Below are 19,498 nucleotides of genomic sequence, written 5' to 3'. Positions count from 1 at the left end.
TTTCCATTTTTAATTTGTTGCGCAGGGTGCATTAGTGCGAGCGAAAAGAAGGGTGGTTTGTGAAGCAATGTCCCCCTGGGGTGACACTCACCAGCAATAAAACATGAAGTAGCGTTTGGGCCACAGGAGGCCCCAATGCTGCCACAAATGTTATTTGAAAAGTTGTTGAATGGTAGATAGTCTTGTCCATTGTCAGAGTGATTTTGGTTCACTGCCATCAGACCATCTTCATTGGTCAGGTTTCTGAGCTTGTTGGCCAGGCAGTTGGTGCTGCCGTAGACTTCATTGACGTCAAGGTAACTGGTGATGGCATTTATCTGCTGGCGAGTGTTCATATTTCCAATGGAGCCACAAGCAGGAGCCGATCGGAAGAAAGGGATGCATTTTTCATTATTTGTGATCCTCGTGTCATTGGGTGGTATCTGCCAGGGAAGAATTTGGAATTATTTTGGAAATAATTACTCAAATGTTTTTTACTACGTCTTAGAAGGGAAACGCTATGAAGGTTAAGGTTGATAAGAATAAAGGCCCTGTCCCAGTTAGGCGTTTTTAAGGCAACTGCCGGCGACTGTCTTAGTCGTAGCAGGTTGGCGAAAAAATGGTGACTGGATCCCTCCACGACAATGTCTACGACAAGCTACAACAACCTACCACCTAGTCGACGTTAAGCTACAGCAAGCGACCGAAAACCGGCGACCCAATCATCACAAGTGGAACGTCCAGCTACGACCACACTAACGCCAACCTACCACCACAGAGACGACAACCGAAGTCAACCTACGTCCACCCGTGACAAGCTACGACAAGCTATGACCCTGAGGACTGGAAACAACTGGAGACAAGTCACGTTTCACCTACTTTCCCTATAAAAGTGGGTGTACGATAGGGTTTTCAATCATTCTGCATCATGACTATTTGAAAGTGATGCCATGAGAAACTACTCTGAAATACAATAACTTCCTACATCAATTTTATGTCCAAATGTCAAGAATTTCTTTATAGATATACAAACAACATTTTTTTAAAGGTTGATAAGAACATACAGCAGTGCACACAAAAATACTGTAATAAACCAATAAATTTCAATAAACTTCAAACTTTAAAATTCAAACTTTAAACAGAATGCAAGTGCAAAATCATACAAAACCTAACATCATTTATGGACACATTACACTGATGGATGATCAGATCAAGTCCACACTTGGAATTCGCTGAAGTCAGCACTGGCAACAACCGTAATCACTTGGCGATAACCTGGCGACAACCTACGACAGCGCCCACGCCAGGAGACATCAAGCTACTCTCATTGACGTCAAATCAACAGTCGCCGAAAAATTTCAAGCCTTCACAAAATCCAGCGACGACCAGAAAAACGCTACGACTCTTTGGAGACGACTCACGACCATGCCCGCGACACCCCGGCAACCGTGCGGCGACAGTCTTGTCGCCCGTAGTCGCCTGAAAAATCGCCGAACTGGGACAGGGGCTTAAAGGCTTCAACTGCCTAGATTTGAAACTGGTTTAGGATTTGAAGGTTGGGTATGACAGTCAACTACAAAAGCTTTATGGTTTTAGTTTGAGAGATACAGCCTGGAAACAGACCCTTCAGTCCACTGAGTCCATGCCAATCATCGATCACACGTTCACACTAGTTCTGCGTTGCACCACTTTCTCATCCACCCTACACATACTCGGCAATTATTTTTACATGGAAGCAAACTAACCTAGAATCCCACAAGTCTTTTGGATATGGGAGGAAACCGGAGCACCCAGAGGAAACCCGCGCAGTCACAGAGAGAATGCACAAACTTCACACGTACAGCATCCAAGGTCAGGATCTAACCTGGGTCTCTGGAGCTGCCAGGCAGCGGTCAGAGAAGTAAAAAATCAGCATGTATATTTTTTTGAGCACCCCACCTGCAATAGGTCAAGCAAGATGTTCATGCCTATTGCAAGCTGGAGTTGTAGTGCCTGCCATGTTTGGTAAAGGAATTTTACTGGTATGTAGGATAGAGCAACAGGAGCATGGGAACATCATCAACTGCAAATTCCCATCGCAGTCATATACCATCCTATCCTGGATATATCTGTAGCCAAACCATTCCACTAACAAGTACAGAGCAGTCCTGAGCAACTACCTACCCCATTGGACCCTCTTTAATCAGACTTTACTGGACTTTATCCTGCACTAAACATTATTCACGTTATTCCCTTTATCATGTATCTGTACATTGTGGGTGGCTCAATTTGTAACCATGTATTGTCTTTCTGTTGACTGGTTAGAAACAAAAGCTTTTCACTGTACCTCGGTATACGCGACAATAAACTAAACTAAACTAAAACTAAACTAATTTGGCCACACCCAAAATAGGTGTTACACCTTCTCCAGATACAATTCATAAATTTCAGGTGCCAACTGGTCCGTCCTAAGACAACTGAAGAAGGGTCTCGACCCGAAACGTCACCCATTCCTTCTCTCCCGAGATGCTGCCTGACCTGCTGAGTTACTCCAGCATTTTGTGAATAAATCGATTTGTACCAGCATCTGCAGTTATTTTCTTATATCATGCTAACTGGAGTCTGGAACTACACTAAAAAAAAATCAATTAAGTGGCACTAAAATACATTGGCAGAGGGCTGAGTTTTTTTCTCCAAATATTTCATTGCATATGAAGACTTGAGGCCACTGTGGATCTCCGAACAAAAGCGCACACACACACACACACACACACACACACACACACACACACACACACACACACACACACACACCCCTCCATAAAGTGTGAAAACACAGATATTTTAGTTCAGGGAGCTTTCTAGTGAAAGATTTCCAAGTTAGCACTCCACTTCGTTAAGTAGAAGAGAGAAACTTTCAGTCCAATCACCCTCACATCCCAGGAACAAACCTTTAATGACTACCACCCAAACAAATTTAGTGAAGACACAAGGAACTGCCGATGCTGGAATCTTGTTTAGAACACATGTCTGTTGAATACCTCAACGGATCAGACAGCATCTCTGTGGAATATGGAAAAGTGAAGTTTTGGGTCGGCACACATCTTCAGATTTTGTGGGTTTTTCTATACAATAGTCATTAAATATATTATTAGTTTAGGATTTATTTTGTACTACTCCTGCCCAACCATGTATCATTTCAGAATAAGACAAGAGTATAGTTCTCACCACAATCGGGAAACAGGGGCTTCTCTGAATGCAAGTGGTTTCACAGTTGATGCCACCGTTGTAGGTTTGGATACTCCCAGACTGAGGGCTTAAGGTCATGTCGTGATCAATCCACTGCCCCCACTGCATAAACAAATGGCTTGATTCTCTGTCCAAGGGCACTTCACCTATAATTTTCAGGATTATGTTGGACACCTCTCGAACCTAAAGCAGATGGGAAATCCATTCATTACATGTGAGAAAGACAAGGCTCAGAGTCATAGAGTTATGCAATGCACAAAACAGGCCCTTCAGCCCACCAGGTCTATGCCACCTCATCATAACTAATCCCATTTACCAGCAGTTCGTCCACCGTGTCTTCATGATTCAAGTGTTTGTTTGGATGTTCCTTAAATGTTCTGGGAGTATCTGCTTCCACCACTCACTTAAGCAGCATGCTGCAGGTTTGCAACCACACTCTGGGAAAAAAATATTTTCAGCAGATCCCCTATATAACTCTAATGTCTCAGCGTAAACATATTCCCATTGATCTGTGTCATCTATGCCATGGGGGAAAGTTTGCAATCATTCACTGTCTCCAAACCTCTCATAATTCAGTTGGAAAAATCTCTCCAGAATGCTAAACCACTTGCTAAAAGAAACAGGGTAAGGCAAAACACATCATAACATTATAAAGAACAGACCGAATATGAGATGGAGATTTTTTAATGTCTCTTGAGCTTATCAATTGACATATGAACGATCATCAATTTTTTAAAAATTATGTACTAAACCAACATATGAAATGTTAATCTTATATTTTTTATGTGATCGTTGAATATTGGATTATGTTGGACACCTCTCGAACCTGAGGAAGATGTGAAATCCATTCACTACATGGAAAAAAGGCAAGGCCCAGAGTCACGGAGTTATGACACATCCCATATCCGTGTAAACGTAACCCATAATGTGAAATAATGAAAACTGGGTGAAAGAGGGTGGAGGTTCCGGTTGGTGTGTGAATAGTTACCAAAGGCACAGGAAATCCAGAAATGAGTTTGCCTGAGGTCCAGCCGACTGGAAGTGAAATCTCGTCCTCATAGCGAGCAGGAAGCCATCGGATGAACTGAGTGTTGGAGGCTCCCTGGAGCGGCCTCTGCCTGGAAAATGGGAAAACTGACGTTAGTTTCTGCAAATACACTCCCAATGCAGTTGATCAAACACAAAGCTTCGACAGGGTATTTCCATCATTCTGTAATCCCCCTCCCCTTTTCTCCTTATCTCTTCATCTCACAGTATTTTGTCTTTTCATCTCTGGCTTTTGTCCAATCACCTGCCATTTAAACTCCCCCCTCCTCCCTCCCTCACCTGTAACCACCCATCATTTGCCAGGTTTTGTCTTGCCCCCACCGCTCTTCCAGCTTTCGCCCCGCTACCATAATCAGACTGAGAAGGGTCCCGACCTGAAATGCCCCCCCATTCATGTCCTCCAAAGATGACGCCTGATCCATCGAGTCACTCCAGCACTCTGTGCCTTTTTCTATCCCGTGATCCCAGGTTGCCAGGTACATTTACAGGGACCCTGTACACTGCGGACTTCAGGCACAGCTCTGCAGACTCCTATCTACAGAAGTTCTCTGACGACTCTGCCATCGTCGGCCTCATCACGGGCGACGAGGACAGGGCGTACAGAGAGCTGATCAAGGAGTTTGTGGACTGGTGCCAGTGGAACTGCCTCCGGATTAATGCAGGGAAAACCAGGGAGATGGTGATAGATTTCTGCAGGCGCAGCCAGGTCCCCCCGACACCGGTGAACATCCAGGGAATGGACATCGAGAGGATGGATTCTTATAAGTACCTGGGTGTCTACCTCAACAATAAACTGGACTGAACTGAAATCACCGATGCGCTATACAGAAAGGGCCAGAGCAGACTTTATCTGCTAAGGAGACTCAGATCCTTTGGAGTGCAGGGGGCACTCCCAAGGAACTTCTACAACACGGTGGTTGCATCGGCCATTTTCTGTGGAGTGGTCTGCTGGAGCAGCAGCATCTCAGCGGCGGAAGGGAAGAGACTCGACAAGCTGGTCAGAAAGGCCAGCTCTGTCCTGGGTTGCCCCCTCGAATAAAGAGGAAGGGGATTAGACTTTATTGCCTTCCATAACAGTGACAAATGTGGGGAATCCGCTGTGGTGGATGTTTATGTTGACTTTTATGTAATTGTGTGGCTTTTTGCTTTGTGTAGTACGGCTGTATGGTAATCTAAGTTTCACTGTACCTTAATTGGTACATGCGACAATGAACTGACCTTTGAACCTTTGAAAATGCTGAGGTAACTCAGCCACTCAGACAGCTTTTCTGGAGAAAAGGAATCGGTGATGTTTTGGATAGGGACCCTTTCTCAGAGAGCCCTGACTCTCAGTCTGGAGAAGGGTCTCGACCCGAAACGCCACCTGTCCCTTTTCTTCAGAGATGCTGGCTGACCCGCTGAGTTACTCCAGCATTTTGTCTCTAACCTGATATGTAATGGCTTCGCTTGTGTGGACACAATTAATAAATGTATTCATTGGTGTAAAGGTAAAAATGTTTATTGAATGGCAATTATTGTTTGGCAGTTAATTAGAAAGAGAACAAGCAGCCATCACCAGCACATCACGCCTCACCTGTTGTTGCATACGGAGGTGAAGGTCCTGTATCGGTTTGCCCAACAATCGTCAGCACAGACTGGAGGCTGACGGAGAACTTGGCAGCCTGTGATGCGCGCAATGGTGTCTAGGTCATCTGATGTGAAAATATCTGTAAGATGCATACTATCAGTCCTTAGTCACCAAAGGACTCACACACAAAGTGTCCCGCTAAATATCTCAAAGTTCATCAACTGAATTGTTAGCTGTTTCTCACTGCATGAATTCCAACCTGGCTTGGTTTCACTTTCACACTCACCTGAAGTCGGGGTAGTTTACAGCGGTCGATTATCTTACCAGCCAGCAAACATTTGGGAGGAAAGCATATCGCCCAGGAGAAAGTCACGGGAAGAACATGAACACTCCACACAGAACAGAGTTGAGGACAGAAACTGAACTTGGGTCACTTTAGCTGTGAAAGAGCTGCACTTTATACAGAACAGCACCACCAAACTGCCCTTAATGCTCGATGACAATAATACGTCTGAAGAACGGTTCCGACCCAAAACATTGTCGATCCATTCCCTCCACAGATGCTGCCTGAACTGCTGAGTTATTCCAGCACTTTGTGTTTTACTCAAGGCTCCAGTGTCTGCAGGTCCTTGTGTCTCCATAATAACGTCAGGTCAGGCAGCGTCCGTGATGGAATAAACAGAGTTATTGCTTCAACTCAGTGATCTTTAGTGAGAGCTGGTCTATTGACCTGCAACATAACACTGCTTCTCTCTCCACAGGTTCTACCTGACCTGCTGGAAACCTCTTGCATGTTCTGTTTTTATTTCAGATTTCTACTAACTGCTGTTTTTGTGCTTTCTGACAATAACTTTACCCCTTGGCTCAATTCTACCATATGCTACATGCCCGTGCTGGCTCCTTAAGTGGGACTAGCTGGTGCAATCCCCACTCTGCCCTGACATTCATATTAAGTTCCTTTCATCTTAAACAGGCTGCTGAAATAGAAATCTGGTGACGGCAAAACCTTTCACATCGGAGGGCAGCGCGAACTGCCACCCGGCCCGATAGAAAAGCCCCTGACAAAGCCTTCCTTCCCACTAGAAGCGAAGGGTGTCATAAACCACAGATTGACTGCAGAGTGCCAAGACATCGCTGTCGGCAGTGAAGCCTCGACTCCCTCGGTAAAGTGTTGGATAACTGGTCTGACTTCAGTGCAGGAAAAGTCGGTTTGTGCTCAGTTCTATCACCAATACTCCCCAGTCTTGTCTCCCCAACCCCCAACCCCCATCCCCCAACCCCCATCCCCCAACCCCCATCCCCCATCCCCCAACCCCCAACCCCCAACCCCCATCCCCCAACCCCCAACCCCCAACCCCCATCCCCCAACCCCCATCCCCCAACCCCCATCCCCCCATCCCCCAACCCCCAACCCCATCCCCCAACCCCCCCCCCCGCCAGCCACCAAGACTGCGTCTGCAACACCTTTTCTACATCGCACTTTGGTGAATTGACTTTTTTCTTCACCTGGCGCTGCTTTTTAAAACAAAATCGCCAGAAAAGGAACGCTCAATGGCACTGATAGAAAGAGGTGGTGCCAATGAAAGCAGTAATTGTTTCCTTAATTGTTCGTTAACTAACCTGATGCATTAAGATCGCGTCTGTGGATTCGATGGACCTTTTCTTGGATCAGGTTCAGTGCGGTTTCCATGTACTCTGCTGATCTCACTGCAACCCTGGTTTCGGCCATTGGGTGCTTGATGAAGCGCATGAGGTCATGTGGACTCAAGACTCTTTTGAGCCGCCGTTCCTTTTGGCTGGAAGTGCAGAGGGCAGATTATTTGGGAAGCAGTAGGTCAGGAATTTAATTCTTGAATGTTGACCCATGATATAGTGAAACCATACTACAATAAAAAGAGATTCATGCCTTGGACATTCATCAACATAAACAGTGATACAGAGTTGGGTAGAAGTGCCGGCTGGAAGGAGAATGCAAAGTTCCAAAGTTTTATTTGAATGGGCAATGCATTACGAGATGTTGGATAGTATAGTGTACTTTGAAGTTATCCACTTAGAGAGGAAGAATGGTAAAACAGAATGGCATATAAAGTGTGATGCACATTTATAACAATGCTAAAGGGTTGCTGCATGAGCTAATGAAGACTCTTCAAGTCATATATCCAGCATAGTGAATTTCAGTATGCTACTGAATTGGCATACTTAATGGAAACCCCCTCAACTGGAGGTCAAGGCCAATAAATGTCAGAGGAAGAGAATGGCAGGAATAGATAGTTGGTGCAGAAAAATCTTAAGAAGATTTTCTGGTCACTAGAAGGTCAAGAGTCTTGGGGTAAATGAGAGTTTGTGTGATTGTGTGCCACTGGGACAAATGAGGCTCTGGATATCTGCATGTTGGGACCTTTGTGCCATTGACTGAGTATGTGGCATTAGCCTTAAAGGCTTATAGTGAAGTATAGGGTTTAATTAGCAGGTTCCCTGCCCAACACTGCACAATGCAAACAAAGTTGGCCTTGAAGTGATAAAGGGTGTAGTTGTGATGTATATTGTACAATGTGCTGGGTTTTTGAGGTAGGGTGTACAGGCATGAGAGAGGATTTGAATATAGGAACAAGGAGGTCCTACTGCAGTTGTACAGGGCCCTGGTGAGTCCAAAACCTGGAGTATTGTGTGCAGTTTTGGTCTCCTAATTTATGGAAGGACATTATTGCTATTGAGGGAGTGCAGCGTAGGTTCACCAGGGCGGCACGGTAGCACAGCGGTAGAGTTGTTGCTTTACAGCGAATGCAGCTCCGGAGACTCAGGTTCGATCCTGACTACGGGTGCTGCACTGTAAGGAGTTTGTACGTTCTCCCCGTGACCTGCGTGGGTTTTCTCCGAGATCTTCGGTTTCCTCCCACACTCCAAAGACGTATGTAGGTATGTAGGTTACCTGGCTGGGTAAATGTAAAAATTGTCCCTAGTGGGTGTAGGATAGTGTTAATGTACGGGGATCACTGGGCGGCACGGACTTGGAGGGCCGAAAAGGCCTGTTTCCGGCTGTATATATATGATATGATATATGATATGATATTAATTCCCGGGATGGCGGGACTGACATAAGATGAAAGAATGGATCGACTGGGCTTATATTCACTGGAATTTAGAAGGATGAGAGTGGATCTTATAGAAACATTTAACATTCTTAAGGGATTGGACAGGCTAGATGCAGAAAAAATGTTCCGGATGTTGGGGGAGTCCAGAACCAGGGGTCACAGTTGAAGAATAAGGGGCAGGCCATTTAGGACAGATGAGGAAAAACTTTTTCACCCAGAGAGTTGTGAATCATTGGAATTCTCCGCCACAGAAGGCAGGGGAGGTTAATTCTCTGGATATATTCAAGAGAGAGTTAGATAAAGAACTTAGGATAATGGAATCAAGGGATATGGGGAGAAAGCAGGAATAGGGTACTGATTCTGGATGACCAGCCATCATCATGCTGGCTCGAAGGGCAGAAAGGCCTATTCCTGCACCTATTTTCTATGTTTCTATGTTTCTAAGAGTAACATTTGACCTTATAGAGAAACAAGAACTGCAGATGCTGGTTTAAAAAAATTGGACACAGAGTGCTGAAATAACTCAATGGGTCATGCAGCATCCCTGGAGAAATGATTAGGTGACATTTTGGGTCAGGATCCTTTTCCAGGGATGCTGCCTGACCTACTTTGTGTTCTTTTTTCACATTTGACCTTCAGGTTTGCATTTTTTAAGGCACTCAAACTATTGCTTTTTACCGCCAACTTTTTATTCTCCACTTCTTCCTTCTCCTCAGAGTGATCTCAATTCCATGTAATTGTCTGAGTGTTTATAAATGTGGCCAATCTTACACATAGGTCTGGGCAGTGCGAACAGACTGTTCTACATTTGGTGATGGGACATTCTTATGTAACCCAATTCCCCTCTATCTAATAGGATTCAATAACTGGTAAAGAGATAGACAATAGACAATAGGTGCAGGAGTAGGCCATTCGGCCCTTCGAGCCAGCACCGCCATTCAATGTGATCATGGCTGATCATTCTCAATCAGTACCCTGTTCCTGCTTTCTCCCCATACCCCCTGACTCCGCTATCCTTAAGAGCTCTATCTAGCTCTCTCTTGAATGTATTCAGAGAATTGGCCTCCACTGCCCTCTGAGGCAGAGAATTCCACAGATAACCATATAACCATATAACCATATAACAACTACAGCACGGAAACAGGCCCGTTCGGCCCTACCAGTCCACACCGACCACTCTCCCTGACCTAGTCTCATCTACCTGCACTCAGACCATAACCCTCTAATCCCCTCTTATCCATATACCTATCCAATTTACAGGAATCCTAGATCTTTTGGGACACCGGGGGTTATGATATAGTATTTTCCTTTATGAGGTATCAGCAAATGTTCCTGAAACCACCAGTCTGGAAGATTTCAAATCACATAATGCAAGGAAGAACATTCATGAGCATAGTCTCTGTGAATCACCCATTTACCTTTGCAAATACAAAATGAATAACCGCACCAAATACTCACGTGAATAAACTCAAATTAGGAACTGTTCTCATTCTGAATGTGCTAGTCTTTATTTTAAATTAGGTCAGTGCCAAGCCCTTTGTACAGTGTTAGTCCAACACTATCATTGAGAGAAAGTACCCACCATTCCCTGGTCTCCTTATATGCTCTGTCCACTGTTTCCATAGCTCTCTGCACAGCTCTTTTTATGTATGGACTGCCAAGGCGTATGTCATCATCTGCAATAAAAACACAACAGCTCGGAGCTGCGCAATCTCTGCATGGCCAGGTGTCCAATAGACTTAAGTAGGAATGTACGTTGAGATGGATAATGCACTGTAAATGGAGTTAACCGCTGCAGCTGGATTGTCAGAGAAGGAAGGGGTTGAAGATGAGTATTTAAAGCTTATCTGCTAAAGAGGGATAAAATACCTTTAAATTATTTTTATCTGTGGGCATATTAGAAAATGAGACCATGCAACTGAGAGACAAATATCGTCTCTCAGGAATATGAAAGTGAGCACCTTGGGTAACTTAGTCAGACAAGAAACAATTAATTAAAGTGAGAACTTGTCAAACTTGTGATGTTCCACTCGATCCAAGATTGGTGGCCTCACCCTCATACGCAGGCCCAAAACGTTGCCACGCCCTGACATCTACAACTTATTCTCCAAGAGGATGTCATACAGTATACAGTTAAACGTAAGAGGACTAACACTTTGATGACATTCCAGGATTTCATTCCTTCATGGAGGAACAATTGTCTGTGCTGAGAGGCGAAGGGGCAACTATATTTTGCAATAGTTTTTATCCCATTATAGTAAATTACAGTGAATCCTCTTCTTTTCCAAACATTCATCCACCCAGCTCTTCCTGGCCAACTCCCTGTGTCTTATGGCCCATTAATCTTAATATAGTAATTCATCCAAATTGAGTTCAAATGTGATTAATTTGCAAAAAAACAGGGCTTCTCCTGAGCAGAATGTGATCAACAATCAATTAAAGAAGCATCGAGTCCAATTCAAGTAGTATGGAATCTCGTTCTGTAGTGGTCCATTTCCAAAAAGCACAAGACGTGGACTTTAATTGTGAGTGGGAAGTAGTACCAACTTGGTATTTTAATGAAATCAAATGAAATCAAATTATTAAGAAGCATCAGCAATTATACTCATGCCAAGGGTTTGGGAAACAATGGAAAAATAATCGAACTGTGACACCACAGGAAAGTTATTGACTGGCTAAAGGAATCAAGGAATACGGGGTACTGATTGAGAATGATCAGCCATGATCACATTGAATGGCGGTGCTGGCTCGAAGGGTCGAATGGCCTCCTCCTGCACCTATTGTCTATTGTCTATTGTCTAATATGGGGAAAAAGCAGGAACGGGGTACTGATTTTAGATGATTAGCCATGATCATATTGAATGGCGCTGCTGGCTCGATGGCCCGAATGGCCTACTCCTGCATCTATTTCTCTATGTTTCTGTGTTTTCTATGTTTCTATGTTTCTATAAGGTCATGTGATAGGAGCAGAATTTGGTCATTCAGCCCATCAAGTCTGCTTTGCCATTCAATCATGGCTGATCTATATCTCCCTCCTAACCACATTCTCCTGCCTTCTCCCCACAATCCCTGACACCTGTAATTTGTAATTAAAATTTCAATAAATAATGCTAAGCAAGAAAAGATTTCATGATAATAACATTACTATTTTAACATAGAAAGACGTTTGTTTATTTGATGGAAAATGTAGAGATGGGATAAAGATCATTTTCAGGTGACCAATAGGTGCTTTGTGAATTAGAGCCAGGTCCTTACATATTTAAAATATACTAGACCAAGTGGAGCTGTTGGGCCCAACCCTCTCCTGCTTTGGTGCAGCACCCTCTCCTCCCCCTCCCCCCTCCTCCCTCCCCCTCCCCCTCCCCCCTCCCCCTCCCCTCCCCCTCCCCCTCCACCCTCCCTGTTTCTTTAAGATGGAGAGGAAGAAGATTTTTTCTCCCAGTGCTGTGATTCCCTGATATACTCTACCTGAATATATTGCGAAACACTGAATCACTGAATATATTGTGTAGGAAAGAACTGCAGATGCTGATTTAAATCGAAGGTAGACACAAAATGCTGGACTAACTCAGTGGGTCAGGCAGCATCTCTGGAGAGAAGGAATGGGTGAGCTTTTGGGTCGAGACCCTTCTTCAGACTGAATATATTCTTGGCCAAAGTAGTGAGTCCCTTGGACTAAAAGTGTTATGGGAACAGACAATAAAGTGGATCAGAAGCTGAAAGCAGATCAAGATCTTATTAAATAGCAAAGGGACAAAATTGCCCAGTCAAACTTATTTCTCATGTACACTGGTGTGTTCTACTCTGCTGGGGAATAATAATTTACCACATTGGTGGCCAACAGGCAATTAAAACAATTAGCTATTTAATACCAAACGTTAACATTATTGCAGCTCATCTCATATTCTCTTTGATACTCTGTTTTAATTAGAAGGATTATGTTGCTCAAAGTCTGATGATTCCTGGACTTTGGCCATATGCTAATCGCCTTGTAGAAACATCAGTGCTCCTTCATCTAAGCAAATCTGGCAAATCAACCAATCAATTTATTTGTAAAACGCTTATGAGGTGACTGGAGGGAAAAAAAAGTGTAACCTCCCATGATAATTCAACAATAGAAAACTGCTCATTTTACTGAATAGGTGTTTTCTAATGCCTTACTCAGCACTTGACTGTCAGAGGTTTCTTTGTGTGTTCGTTACTTGTCGCCTTTTGAAACTTGTAATCTTTGAAAGAAACTCTTACTCTGTCCACTTCTCTGAAATTGTCTGGAGAACAGACTGAGTAATAGAAAGAATGACCACACCTGCCACTATATAGCAGTTTAGATCTACTGTGGTATACCACAACATACCAAGAATTCAGTTTGTGTAGGAAGGAACTGCAGATGCTGGTTTACACCGAAGATAGACACGAAATGCTCAGAGTAACTCAGTGGGACAGGCACCTTCTCGGAATAGAAGAAATGAGTGACGTTGTGGGTGGAGACCCTTCTTCAGACTGAGTCGGGGAGAGGGAGACACAGACATAAGGAAGTGTTAGGTGTGAAAAGACTTCAAAGGGTATTAAGTTCAAGGAAAATGTAGAATAGATCAATGTTAGCTACGACAAGGCGCAAACAAAGCATAATGAGATAAAATGTAATCATAAAATATAGTCAGACTGGTCAGAGAACTAGGAAGGGGAAGGGGTGGTGAGAGAGGGAAAGCAAGGGTCACTTGGAGTTAGAGAAGTTAATATTATAGCACTGGGGTGTAAGCTGCCCAAGCGAAATATGAGGTGCTGTTCCTCCAATTTGCGTTGGGCCTCACTCTGACAGTGGAGGAGGCATAGAACAGAAAGGTCTGTATAGGAATGGGAGGGGGAGTTAAAGTATTTAGCAACCGGTAGATCAGGTAGGTTTAGGTGTACTGAATGGAGGTGTTCAGCGAAACGATCGCTGAGCCTGCGCTTGGTCTCGTCGATTTATATGTCAAGAAGGTATGGGCACCCTTCTTGAATGGTTGCAGTGTTTCAGATGATGGTTTGGTCATAAAGCTGTTGATTTTTGTTCTATCTCTATTCATTGCTTTAGTTGTAGTGAGGAAAAGTTAACCAGCTCAATCTCTCATCTTTTTTAGAGGTTAAAACTATTGAAGATAGGTCAATTGTTGGCCAAATATTATATTGGAGGAGTTTGACTCAGTCTCTTACCTGCATGAACTCTGTGAAGCAGGAAAACTCCGAAGAGGAGAACACTCAAGTACCACACAGATGCCATGCTGAAAGAAAGACATTTGGTGCATCAGTCAGACGCAGGGCTGTGAGACTTGAGATAAGTTCATATCATATCATATCATATATATACCGCCGGAAACAGGCCTTTTCGGCCCACCAAGTCCGTGCCGCCCAGCGATCCCCGTACATTAACACTATCCTACACCCACTAGGGACAATTTTTACATTTACCCAGCCAATTAACCTACATACCTGTACGTCTTTGGAGTGTGGGAGGAAACCGAAGATCTCGGAGAAAACCCACGCAGGTCACGGGGAGAACGTACAAACTCCTTACAGTACAGCACCCGTAGTCAGGATCGAACCTGAGTCTCCGGTTAAAGTTAAAGTGAGGAGACTTAAAAAGCTAAATAACATAGGCAAGTCCACACACAGCTAAAACTCAGGTACAAGTAGACCTCCAAGGGGATACATGGAGACAGACAGTAATGCTTACATACACGGCCATGTAATCCATGGCAGAGATAGGATGGCTTGGTGGTGCAACAGAAAGCAGTGCAGCCTCACACCTCCAGACATTAGGGCTCAATCCTGACCTCAGGCCTGTGTGGAGTTTGCACAATTTCTCTGTGATGGTGCAAATGACACTGGGATTTCTCCTGCATCCCATGGTCTCCTTCCATTGTCACAATAAATATATAGGCATTTCAAACAAAGTCAGATATTGCTTCTGAGCAAAGACCTGTGCTCAAACACCTGGGCTGGCCTTCCAATGCATCGCTGATGAATCGCTGCACTGTTCAAGACGTTGTCACTGGACGAAGTTTTAAACAGAGATAAGGCTTTGTTTCTAATAGCACAACTCGGCGGTTCAGTATTAACCCCATGCTGGAGATAATGGTATATAAACGCAAGACTTACTTTCTTTGAAAAATGAGACCTGAAGGAGTGAGATGTCAGTTGCAAAGGATGACCACAATATGATCAAGTTCAATGTGGCTGGGAATAAATTCAATAGGCTGGATAAAAACTGCTGAGGAAAGGGATTTGAGACCCCACTTAATGTTTGGTAGATTACCTTTAAATATCTAATACTGAATAGCACGGATAAATATCATTGTAAATTAGCATGGTCCTAAATAGATGAACAAATTTAAGGGAAAATAGAGGACAATAAAAGTGATTGAAAAAGTTATTATGTGACTTAGTTATAGAAATATAGTAAATTTATGTCAAAGAGTATTGCAAAATGCAGAAAAAATAACACATAAAAGAAAATGAATAAGCCCTTTCAGCACAGTTAAAATTGAGAAAAAGACAAAAATACCCTTCAAGTTGAGAATGATCGTAAAATAGTAAATATTCTAAATGTTGGTTCTTCCAAAAATTAAAGGGATCTTTCCTGTAAACAGAGATTCCCAAGGAGATGCATCACACTCACCTTTGGACTTCAATTCCTTCTGCAAGAAATCATCTGAAAATCAAAGCAGCCTATGACATTTAAATACTGATAAGCTACGTCATGAATTCCTGTTTGTAAAGGTCAGCCGAATTTATTAACACTAGTCTTAACATAGAATGGGCAAATGTAAGCAGGTGGGCAATTTTCAAGGATAATTATGGCAGAGAAGATCAATTGTGCAAGTGATCACAATCACGTATGCATGGTTTTACAATAATCCTAGTGTCCGCAGATTGAGAATAAGCTTTCTGCCCTTGTACGGCAACAAGGGAATTCTGAGAGTCAATGAGACCTGGGTGAGTGGCTGATGTTATCCAAGTGGTCTGCTGAACTCCTTATGTTTTTGTGGCAAACCATAGAACTATTTCACCCACAAATTAGTTTATTTTCCATTGAGTTACGAATGTATAAAGATGTCACCAGCTGATCAACCCTCACCTCTTTCACAGAGGGTTGTATGCTCAAACCTCCTAGGATTGCTTGAATCTCCGAGCTGCCTATTTGCCATGCAAATGCCGCTTATTTGAAATTGCCACCAGCCCGATAACTCACTTAATGAGGAATCCCCCCAAAGTACATGGAAAAAAAACATAATGAGGGGCATTGTTTTAAAAATAGGTATGGAATTATTCCTTTTGTCTGGCTAATATTTATCAGCACCCTACTCAAAAGGATTGTGTGGCAATTATTTTTATCTGGGGGATCTTGCGATTCTCACATTGACGACAGAGTTCCTTATGTCAGAACAATGACTACATTTCAACATAATTTTTACATGGAAAGTTATTAGTTCATCCCATGGCTGTGAAAATTGCCAAACGATTGCAAAGCATTGTTTATCAATGCAGAGCACATGAGTAAATTTATAATCATGACCATCTTCCAGAAAGGGGTATCAATAGAGAGGTGTGGTGGCTCTCTGATGCAGGGGTAGTTGGCGCTAGAAACATCTTACCTTCACTGCCAGTGGCAGAAGAGCTTTTTTGCTGAAACATGGTGAACTCTATCCATCCAAAAGCACATTGCCATGTATCATCATTGCCATGTGCCAACTCCAGGAGAAATGGTGTTTCTGACAAGGGGTCTTCAACCTGAAACATTTAATTTTGTTTCTCTTTCCAAAGATGCTGAGTGCTTCCATTGTTTTCTGTTGTTTTTATTTCAGATTTCTCGCATCTGTAGTTTTTTTTAATGCGTCTTATGGATCATTGGATGTATGCAATTAGGATGCAATTCTTGCACTAAATGTTATTCACGCTATTCCCTTTATCATGAACTTATGGACATGGACTTATCACAATAAATGGATTCAAGGTTCTCAATATCTTCAATATCCCTTTACCATGTACCTGTACATTGCAGATGGCTCAATTGTAATTATGTATTGTATTTCCACCGACTGGTTAGCACGCAACAAAAGCTTTTCACTGTACCTCAGTACTTGTGACAATAAATAAACTAAATGAAACTAAATGAAATGAAAGTACAGTAGAATCTAACACCATGATTATGCATGTGCAGATTTGAGGGCAAAATCATTTATTGATTCACTGAAGAATACCAGAGATTGGACCTTAAACATTGCATCTAAACAAAACAGAGGTTCCAAAACAACCTTCCCATGACTATAAAGGCTCATAGCGAGACACTGGAAAAATTCCTATATGCTGGAACTCATCTTTCAATAAAAATACATATCAAAGATAAAACTATGTTATCCTCTGTGCTCCAGGCAGTCTTGTATTACTGAAGAAAAAGATTATTTGAAGATCAAGCCCCGAAACCTGGCACAAACCTCAAGGTTTAACAGCATCAGTAATCTCTGAACTCCGATAAGCTTCTGAAACTTGGACAACCTTTAGCAGGCAGCTCAAGTCACTGGAGAGATGCCACCAGTGCCCTCTCTCAAGCCCCTCTCTCAGGCAACCTCCCCCCAGAATTGTCCATTAATCACATTCACTGTTCAAGTTGGGCAGACTACGAGGCCCAAACAGATACCAAGGCTTAGTCGTGGCGAGAGATTACCAAGTGGACAGAGAAAATGATTCAAGGATATTCTGTAATTCTCCTTGGAAAATATACAACCCTGTAGATTCATGAGAATCCCAGTCCATGAATATTCACAATGGAAAATGAGCATTCAGGAAGATATTGAGAACCTTGAATCCATTTATTGTGATAGGTCCATAAGTTCATAGGAGCGGAATTAGGCCATTCGGCCCACTAAGTCTGCTCAACCATTCAATCATGGCTGATCTTTCGCCCTCAACCCCATTCTCCTGCCTTTTCTCCAGAACCCTTGACATCCTTACTAATCAAGAATCTGTCAACCTCCATAATGCCCAAAGTGAATGGTGGAAAGAACTTTCTGCTTCCCCAACTATCCACCTGCTTATCCCATCAAATACCTCCTGCGTCAGAGTCTGAGAGTCCCACACTGGCTTTCATCAGTCTCCTCAACCCACAGAAAATCACCTTAATCCCAAGAGGCTGCCTGAGAAGAAGGTGTGATGTAATTACTGAAGATATCCACCAGCTAAACAGTGGAGCATCAGCGACAGCAGGATTATACTATAAACACTACCATAATTTCATAGCCTGCTATTTGTTTCACACTACAATGGAAAGTGTAGAAGGGTTGGCCAGCAACTCTTTGAAGGTCAACTGTATGTGTGTCGCCTCAATGTTCCCAGTGTGTATAGATGTCAGGGAAAAATAATGAACAGGTTCTTGAAGGGAGGGCCAGCATTCACTGTGTAGAAAGATGACCCACATATCATAGTAAAAGATGACCCAGTTGGACGGATCCAATCGAATTTTTGATTTATGTTTTCTGTTTTTCTAAACGGATTTTAGGAAAGCATTTGACAGCGTGTGAAGAAAAGCTGGTGAGCAAAATAGAGTCTTATGGAGCAGAAGAATCAAGTGCTGTTTGGGTTTAAACGTTAGTTTACAGTCTTTTAGACTGGAGAATTGGAAACAGTGATGTTCCCCAAGAGCCAGTGAAAGGACAACTGTTTATATTTTGGAGATAGACGCAAAATGCTGGAGTAACTCAGCAGGACAGGCAACATCTCTGGAGAGAAGGAATGGGTGACGTTTCGGGTCATGACCCGTCTTCGTATATTTTGGTAAGTGTGTTGGCATTCAGAATAAAAGTACACAATTTCCCAATGATGTCAAACACTGATTATGCAACAGGATGGATTTTGGAAGAATGGTATGGGGAGTGTGTGGGGGGCGGGGGCGGGGAGGTGGGCAGTGGGGAGGCAGCACAGAAAAACATGACAGATCGAATTTAATGCAAAGAAACACAAATTGATGCATTTTGCCAGAAGGGTTCATATACACAGAATGATGTAGGTGACAGACGAATTACGAATGCACAAGGTAGGCAAATGGGACCTTCTGCTTCATAAATTGAGATATTAAGTACAAAAGTAAAGAAAGTTAGACTGCACTTGGTACATTGCGCTCAGGTTTGGTCACAACATCTGTGAAGATGGTTATGGTTCTCAAAATGGTGCAGCAGAGAGTTGTCAGAATGATTTCAGGGATGAGGTTTACAAGTGCAAAGTTAGAGAAGTTGAGTTTCTCTCTTTAGAGCAAGGGAGGCTATGGGGAGATTTCACGGATATGTGGAAGATCAGGACTAATCTAGTGAAGGTAGACAAAGGAAACCGTTCCCATTCCGTCGTGATACAAGGATGAAATCGGCAAAGATAAAAGATTTTGGGAAAGAAAAATAAAGGGGGAAGGGGATTTTAAGGTAAGGTATTGTAAGCCTTTTTACATAGTGAACAGGAATAACTTGGAACCTGCTGTCTATGAAGAAGTTGGATATAAAGATGGTCGATTATTTTAACAGGGACATGCATATCTTGAGCTTTATCATCACACTTTTAA

General features: G+C 43.0%; 1 protein-coding gene across 1 annotated transcript in view; it reads right to left on the bottom strand.

The window, feature by feature from the left end:
- Positions 1-19,498, bottom strand: part of LOC144606563 (eosinophil peroxidase-like) — an 84,141-nt gene that overhangs the window by 11,914 nt on the left and 52,729 nt on the right. The window contains exons 2-7 of the mRNA XM_078422821.1: positions 10,496-10,589; positions 7,442-7,617; positions 5,828-5,960; positions 4,196-4,325; positions 3,187-3,390; positions 92-422 (exon numbers count right to left, since the gene is read on the bottom strand). Of these exons, the coding sequence (XP_078278947.1) occupies positions 92-422; positions 3,187-3,390; positions 4,196-4,325; positions 5,828-5,960; positions 7,442-7,617; positions 10,496-10,589 (1,068 nt within the window). The remainder of the gene's footprint in view (positions 1-91; positions 423-3,186; positions 3,391-4,195; positions 4,326-5,827; positions 5,961-7,441; positions 7,618-10,495; positions 10,590-19,498) is intronic.

Source organism: Rhinoraja longicauda, chromosome 26 (genome assembly GCF_053455715.1).
Source record: "Rhinoraja longicauda isolate Sanriku21f chromosome 26, sRhiLon1.1, whole genome shotgun sequence".
Classification (NCBI taxonomy): domain Eukaryota; kingdom Metazoa; phylum Chordata; class Chondrichthyes; order Rajiformes; family Arhynchobatidae; genus Rhinoraja; species Rhinoraja longicauda.
Note: the sequence above shows the minus strand (reverse complement) of the source record. Positions and strands in the feature narration are given on the sequence as shown.